This window comes from Rutidosis leptorrhynchoides, chromosome 5 (genome assembly GCF_046630445.1).
Source record: "Rutidosis leptorrhynchoides isolate AG116_Rl617_1_P2 chromosome 5, CSIRO_AGI_Rlap_v1, whole genome shotgun sequence".
Classification (NCBI taxonomy): domain Eukaryota; kingdom Viridiplantae; phylum Streptophyta; class Magnoliopsida; order Asterales; family Asteraceae; genus Rutidosis; species Rutidosis leptorrhynchoides.
Window position 1 is genome coordinate 385,702,460 of NC_092337.1, and position 8,579 is coordinate 385,711,038.

Sequence of the window (8,579 nt, forward strand, 5' to 3'; positions counted from 1 at the left end):
TTTAAAATTACCATAGTCATCCTCGGTCTCGGTGACTATAAGTGACTAACAATTTATTATTTTATGCCAGTAGGATTCACTTGATTTAGTAAAATAAGATATTTTAATTTTGAACTTACTTTTTCAATGTGATTATGATCTTACATGACAATGGTTATACAATATATATATAACGTCATTTTTTTTTCTTCCTTTCAATTGTTTTTTTTGGAAGGCAAACAGAAGTTTCATTAAAATTAAGAATGAAGTACATTGGAGCATAATGCAATGAGCATATGCATTATCAGTACATGAGATAAACTTTTTCTCTATCTTTCAGTTGTTACTATATTACTCCGTATATTATTATTAATTACTCTAATACATTAATACTATTGTTGCATGGCACAAACAATTACGTTAATAAACATTACAGAGTATATGTTACATAAAAGGTACAAGTGAAGAAACATAATTTTTTACATGTTAAATTGATCTTATAATATCATGTCTATTTTAGTCATTTTATAAATTATGTGTTGGATAATCTTATTTTTCCAAACACTTAAAAACTGATTATCGAATTATTGCGATATCAAAATGCAAAATCTAATCCAAACACTACTCATCTACATCACGTTTTACAACATCTGATTATTTGATTATGATTATCCAAAACGCATAATCGATTTTCAAAACGCAAATCCAAACACCCCCTTGAGATCGAGTATCGAATGTCATTTCAAGTATCGCATAAATCAATTGGTAAGAAATCAAATCAATAAATGGTACACGCAATTACAAATTCCGTAAAGAACTTAGTACAAAGATAAGACGTAAACAATAATATTATTATTTACTATCCTAAATAATTGCAACTAGTTGTGGAGCCCTCGCTTCGCGCCGGGGGCTCCGTTTTGAATGCGAGTTAAAAAAAAATTCTTGATCTATTTTGTAAAAAAAAAAATTTTCGACATCTAACATTGAAGGGTTATTCCTTTTGTGAAAGTTGCTTTTTTTAGCGTTCGGGTTTTATTTAAAAAAAAAAAGTTAGTAAAGTGGGGGTTCGATTTGTATTTTAATAAAAGTTAGGGGGTTAAGTTTGTGAAATTTGAAAAAAATATACGTATAAAGTGGGAGTTCAATTTCTATTTTAATAAAAGTTAGGGGGTTAAGTTTGTGAAAATTGAATATTAGTAAAAAAAAAAAGTTAGTAAAGTGGGGGTTCGATTTGTATTTTAATAAAAGTTAGGGGGTTAAGTTTGTGAAATTGGGGAAAAAATATACGTAATAAGAGTATAAAGTGATGGTGCGATTTGTATTTTAATAAAAGTTAGGGGGTTAAGTTTGCGAAAAGTGAAAGAAGGAATAGTACTATTCATTTGGCAGTAAAAAAAAAGTTAGTAAAGTGGGGGTTCGATTTGTATTTTAATAAAAGTTAAGGGGTTAAGTTTGTGAAATTTGGGAAAAAATATACGTATAAAGTGGGGGTGCGATTTGTATTTCAATAAGAGTATAAAGTGGGGGTGTGATTTGTATTTTAATAAAAGTTGGGGGGTTAAGTTTGCGAAAAGTGAAAAAAAGAGTAGTACTATTCATGAGTATAAAGTGGGGGTGCGATTTGTATTTTAGTAAAAGTTGGGGGGTTAAGTTTACGGAAAGTGAAAAAAAGAATAGTGCTATTCATTTGGCCTTTGCCTTTTAGTTATAGGTATGCAATTACTCAATTCTGTTTTCTCGAGTGCTAATCAAGGTTACAAAATTCGCTCTTCGGGTAGTAATTAGTTTGGACCTTGGAAGAAGTAATTCGCAATTCGGGGATTAATAAATGATTAATCAGATTGTACCTTATATACATTTAAATAATACATTTTAAAATTATATGTAAATAAAGAATAAAACCATAATATAAACATAAACTTTAACATACAACAACAACAACCACCACCACCACCCAATATCACATGAGTGGTGTATGGGGGATGTGAGATGTAGATAACACTTCCCCTACCCGAGAATAAAGACAAGTCATTTCTCCTCCCAGAGTGGAACACTCTCAAAAGTAGAGAAAGTCATCCCTATTTCTAATCGACGGATAAAGAGATTGCTTCCGAATAGACCTCCGGCCAAAATTGTTTCTATTATTCTAAAATCTAAAATTTTAGTATAAATTCATGTTAAAATGTTGATCACTATTGAGTTTGACCGACAAATCTACTTTTGACTAATTAGTATACGTTGACCGATTAATTAAACAAATTTAAAAAATCGGAACGGACTACTCTAAAAAAGAGTAATTGGGGATTAATAGAGTAATCGGATTTTTTTTTACAAAAGTGGTGCTAATTAACAAGAATTGAACCCACAAACCAATGAATCTACTAAATCCAATTCTCACCCTAATAAAAATTATAGACATGGATGCATATACAGTTGACATAAACTACTGCAAATAGCTAACAAGAACATATCGAACTTTGTTGATCAATTTTAGAATTTTATTGGCATCAAATTATGGGTCTATATAACCTCCTGTAGTTGATGGTACAAACCAACGCGTACACATATTCCCGAACCTGGCCCAGGCCCATCCGATAAGAAAATCACAAAGGCTACATACACATAACATTGTAAACATTGTGAACATCTTGACATTCTTATTTCACAAAATAACACTCATATAGAGGCCTCGCGTGAGTTATTTTCCTGAGACTCTACAAAGTAGGAGGTATCCATATGTAGCCGTGCGTTTGAACGAAACCAACTTTCTCGGCCAACTTGTCTGCTTCCTCAGGGCCTCGGCTACCAGGTTTGTACGGAAGAGGTTTCATTTCACCTCTATCGATTCTGTGCAAAAGAGGCGTGAAAATCTCCCAAGCCGCCTGCTCATTCAAACATATAAATATTGTAAAAAATATGGATCAAGATTCAGAATTCAAATTATAAGCGGAAGATTGGCGAGTTGGGTAACAGGTCAAAATACAGGTTGGGTGGACCCAAGATACAGTTTGTACAAACTTGTACTTTACAATTACCGCGTTGAATATAATAATGACATCATATTGTTCTGATGATGATTCAATATCTTTAATGAAATGGTCAAGGAGGTTCTTTATGGCTTTAGATACACTATGTATAACTTTCAACCAATGCAACCCATTTGGCGATTTGACCCATTTCCTTTTAAACTGTCAATAACCTGAGTTGACATATTTGTAAGCAGAAATTGCCACTTTTAACTTTTTATAAACATAACTCGATTAGTTTATGCATACATACCTTCAGCTCATCTCTGCGAACAAAATGCTGTTGGTCTCCCCTTATTCTGCAAATCAATATACCCAACTTGTTAAACTTTCAGAGATAAGTGATTTTATATATATATATATATATATATATATATATATATATATATATATATATATATATATATATATATATATATATATGGAGGAAAAGTAGTTACGTGTCAAGAATTAGACGTTCATAGGCTTCGGGAATGACGGTTTGTTGATAGCGCTGGCCATATGACAAGTCTAATTCACTCTGAACAGTGTTCATCTCAAGCCCAGGTTCCTTGACCTAAATCAGCAGCAATCAGTTACGGTACAACACAAAACTTTGATAAACATAATACAATTTCTAAAACTATTTATGTCTGTTTCAAAATTAGGGACTCAAATTTATCAACTACCACTACCTATATTCCATGGATATATTACAAACACACAGATACAAGAAAATATTTCACTTTCCATCTAATTTCTTTATGAATTCTAAAACTACATGTTAACTATGGTTATGAAATCTAAATCGAGATAAGGTAACGTTATTAGACAAAAAGATAATGGTGTTAATATAAGTGAGATCATTAAAAAAGTAACCGAGAAGATGATAAATACTTACTGTTAGCTTCATGTACATGGCCTCTGAAGGTTGCAGTCTAATTACAAACTCATTTCTGCCTTGCTTTTTACCTGAAGGAATACATACATACAGGTCCTGATTAATTGAAATTTTCTAATATCCCTAGCTAAATATTAAATAGTTCTATATATATTATAATAATAATAAGCCATGAATAACATACATCTATATATGTCGCCAGGAACATCCTTAAATTGCACGCGAATTTCTGCCTTTCTAGAGTTTAATGCCTTCCCTGCCTTGATAATGAAAGGAACACCTACACAAGTCACAAATAACTCACCAGTGTCATTATATTAACATATGAAATAATATATTTGTGTAATCATGTTTTCTTTGACTATATATTAATGAAGGAACTGGTCAACTGTACCAAAAAACTTCCAAAGTGTATCTATGTTTAATCTACTGAACCTCCTAAATCGCCTTGTTCAACACTTCTAGTTATGTTAAAAATGATATCAGTTTTGTGTAATCATATTTTCATTGATGACTATATAAAAATATATAGAAAAAGTGGCTGCAGGTCCAACAAATTTCAGCATGTACTAAAGTTACCCGTTTTGACCCATTAACCAACCTATCCAACCCGCCCATCTTGCCACCACTAGTTATACCTTCCCATCTTTCATTGTGAATCCTGAGAATCATAGTTGCAAAGGTGGGAGTGTTTGAGTTGTCGGGAACCGTCGGATCTTCGGTATAACCGTCATACTGTCCGAGCACAACTTCATTGTCCTCAATCGGAACAACAGATTGGAGAACCTAGAAATATAATAAGCTCATCCTTTAATCATTTAATATATATAAAGAAGTAAAATAAAAACCAAATGATGATTAACAAATTATATACCTTTACTTTCTCATCTCGAACATGCTCTGGCTTCAAAGAAACGGGCTTTTCCATAGCAACTAGGCAAAGCACCTACATGGCAACAAATTTGTTACAGATGAATATTAACTAGGCTAACCCATTTAACTTTATAATACATAAAACAACAATTGTTATTATTATTACTATTATACATGGAAAACGAGAAGCATTTCAATTGTTGTAAATTAACATAACATGACATAGATCATCAAAAGTCGGAACTAAAATTGTTGAAAATCATCTCTGAAGTTTAGACACAAATGTTTGAAGTAAAATTAGTAAATACATCAATAGTGTCGAAGTAACTTTAAAACAATAAATAACATTGATGATAATCAAATTGTCTTTTGTGTTATTATTAGTATAGTATAGATAATAGATAATGATAAGAATTTTCTAACAATATCCCTTACGGCTGTCGTTAACACGTTTAAAAGTGCTATACATGTGAATAACCGTCACCAAAAAGTAATAATTAACTGCCATGTACAACACTTTCTAGTGTGTTAATGACAACCCTAAAGGTTGTTGTTAGAAAAATCCGAATGGTGAAGTGTTAATACTCAATAATAATAACAATAACAATACTAATCATACTAGAAATATAATAGAAGTAGAAATGATACTAATTATATTTATTAGCTTGTCATATCTTAAAAATAATTACAAGAACTAGATAGTGCTGAGAATTCAACTTGTAGACACTATCACACCCCCTATATATGCTCCAACTGCTAGGTTAGCAACCAACATTATTGACTTTGTTTGTCAAAAAATATATTTTATAATATTATATACACACAATTATAGTTTAACAGAAAATTACAATAGTGCCCCTAGCCAACAAAACGAATGAAAACTTCAGCATATGAAACGACAATAAAATATATATATATATATGGAAAATCATAGTAAAGAAATCAAGATTGATTGCAACATCAATTAATTTTCTCTTACCTGTAAAAGATGATTCTGAATGATGTCTCTAATTATTCTGCCAAACAAGACAACAAAGAAGTCGATACGATTTATTAGAATCAGAGTGCACAACTAATTAAGACATATTAATTTAATGGAAATATATTTCAATTTAACACTTTTAGATATTGTAACTCTTTTAGGTCGTCTAGATCTATTTTAATTTAACTCCTGTTTTTTCGCCAAAAAATAACATAAAAATCAAGGTACCCATATTGATCGAAATATCCTCCACGGCCATCAGTTCCAAAATCCTCTCTGAACACAATCTGAATAAAAAAATGAATTTATACGGATTAACAGGTACATTATCAAATGTCATAGCAAGTAAACAGCATAATTTATCTATTCAAAACAACTAAGAAATATTATATCATTTGAAAAATTCACGTTCACCTGTATATTCGAGATGTTGTCACGGTTCCATAGTGGTAAGAAGAAACGATTTGCAAAACGAAGTACCATCTACAAATTGAACTTACAAGTTTAGGGGGAACGTATAAAACAATACTTAAGAAGTTTAAAAAGAAAAATATAGGTAGTTATAATATTATAATTACCAAGTTTTGCACCAACTCTTTTCCCAAATAATGATCGATACGGTAAATTTGCGGTTCTTCAAACAATTCACCAATTTGAGAACTGAGTTCTTCAGCAGATTCCAAGTCCCTACCAAAAGGCTTCTCGACAACAATTCGAGTCCAACCACCAAGATCAGCTACAAACAATATAACCATCCAATTTTAATAAATAATAAATAAATCCATTAATTAAAAAGTAGGCATGGAGTTTAAAAATGTGAGTAAAAACTGCATACATTTATTCATGCAGTAACTCTTTATCATTTTGCAGACAGACGGATATACAGATGGAGGAAGAGCAAGGTAAAAAAGCCTTCGGGATGATCCTTCGGTTGTGTTTTTTGACAATTCGTACTCGGATATTGCCCGATCCAATGACCGAAATCCTTCCTCGGTATCGTAAGCACCCGATACGTACTTTATCTATACAAGCAATCACATGTAAGTATGTTGCAAGCGACCATTGAAAAGTCGTAAACCATAACGAAGAATATCATTTAGCGTTTATTGTCAAATTTACAATAATACTTATATTTTAACTTTATTCTTTTCTGTATTTCTTAAAATATGATTACCGCTTTTGGTCATTTTACTGTCAAATTGAATAAGATAACCCAAACACTCAAATGTAGCGAATATGCTTATGAAAAATAAGCTACAATCCAATAGGCATTAAAAATATGATACTTTTTTGGGATTTTTATCAATGTTTATATCTGTTTTTTTTGTTTCTTTGTGATTTTAAAGATGATTGGTAATTGGTAAATTTTTCTTGTAATTAACAATTAAAGATAATCAAACTGTTGCCTTTTCCATCATGTTTCACACATACTAATTCCACTTTTTCTGTAAAAGCCATCAATACACAATCTTAATCTTAATAATCTTAATAAAATTAAAAAAAAAAAAAAAATGAATTCAAATTTTTTGAAACAAATTATTACTTTGGCAAAAATATGTCATGATCCAAGCTCGAATTTAATTAATGTGTAAAAAGAAAAATAAAGTTTCACCTAATACTTACCAATAGCAAAAACTGGTTTACATCTTCCTCATGTGTGTCCTCACACCCTTTGCACGGTGTAAGATACCTGAAGTAACAAATAATTGAGCACACCGAAATTTTACCTCACAAATTACAATATAATAAATAATAAATCTAAAAAAATTATCATTATCAAATTTATATATGTCGAACAAGATAATAAAACATTATAACGGATAACATGAGCATACATCAAATTGCAATAATTTAATCAAGCTTGAAAGATCAAAATATGTTAACAGAAACTAAAATCTCACCCACGAATGCGAGTGCGCAAATCATCATCTGAAATTTTGGATCTAGCATAACCAAAAATATGAACATCTTGCGACTGAATGAAACCTTGACGATACAAATGAAACAGAGCAGGAAAAGTCTTTTTCTTAGCAAGGTCACCAGAAGCACCAAGTACAATTATCGAAAGACAACCGGTTTCGGGCACATACTCAGTATTCAATACAGATTCAGACCTAATTGGTGCTCTATGTTCAACAGACCATTGACTTGATGATCCCATCTCTGTAAACCACCTTTTTATTTTATCTATATATAAATAAAAATTAATACACCTGAATATCAACATAACTAAATGAATCTATTCATAACAAACATACATACAGATATATAAACAGATATAAGGTGAAATTGAAAGATATACTTAGATCAAACCCTAGGTAAAGTATAAAGGAGCTAAAGAACAGATTGAAATCAAAGAATATTAGTAATTAGTAATATAATTATATAATTGAGTTACCTGATTCTGAATAGAGAGCGATATAAACTAAGAATCACAAAATTGAATAAATGATTGATTGAATCGAAAATTTTGAAGGATGTTTGGTGAAGTGTTTAGTTATTAGACCAACTACGAGAGTATGTGTGTGTGTATGTATATATCTATGGGGTGGGGGTTGGGGGTTTGTTGAATATGGTAATAAGGTTTGGTCGTATATTGACCGTACGTCAGCCGCCGTCGACGTTGACGTGACACGTATATCTCGCTGTTTTTCAAAAATTATTTTTTCCCCGGAACTAACTGTTCTCTAGTAGGGTAATTCCTTCTTGCAGATAAAAAAAAAAGTACCCAGTAATATTATATAAAAAATAAAAAATTTGCACCGTTTGTCTCTTATGTTGACATTCATCTATCAATTTTTTCACAGATGACATTCAGGCTAAGTTCTATTAGTTTAGC

The 8,579-nt window shown here is 31.1% G+C and overlaps 1 protein-coding gene across 1 annotated transcript; it reads right to left on the reverse strand.

Annotated features, from left to right (window-relative positions):
- Positions 1-2,456: 2,456 nt before the first annotated feature.
- Positions 2,457-8,282, reverse strand: LOC139847471 (glucose-6-phosphate 1-dehydrogenase, cytoplasmic isoform). The gene is made up of 15 exons (XM_071837140.1): positions 8,139-8,282; positions 7,642-7,927; positions 7,364-7,430; positions 6,576-6,762; positions 6,319-6,476; positions 6,155-6,223; positions 5,969-6,027; positions 5,738-5,774; positions 4,760-4,831; positions 4,524-4,671; positions 4,070-4,165; positions 3,886-3,956; positions 3,446-3,561; positions 3,259-3,304; positions 2,457-2,861 (listed from the first exon to the last, which is right to left on the reverse strand). The coding sequence occupies exons 2-15, from the start codon at positions 7,899-7,901 to the stop codon at positions 2,694-2,696; spliced, it is 1,554 nt and encodes a 517-aa protein (XP_071693241.1). The 5' UTR covers positions 7,902-7,927; positions 8,139-8,282; the 3' UTR covers positions 2,457-2,693.
- Between the last annotated feature and the right edge of the window lie 297 nt (positions 8,283-8,579).

Coding starts and splice junctions, on each gene's coding strand:
- LOC139847471 (XM_071837140.1), bottom strand. CDS start 7,901: ATGGGATCATCAAGTCAATGGTCTGTTGAACATAGAGCACCAATTAGG. Junction 5,775..5,968: donor GGATATTTCGATCAATATGG/GTACCTTGATTT, acceptor CTTGTTTGGCAG/AATAATTAGAGACATCATTC. Junction 4,672..4,759: donor TTCGAGATGAGAAAGTAAAG/GTATATAATTTG, acceptor TTATATTTCTAG/GTTCTCCAATCTGTTGTTCC.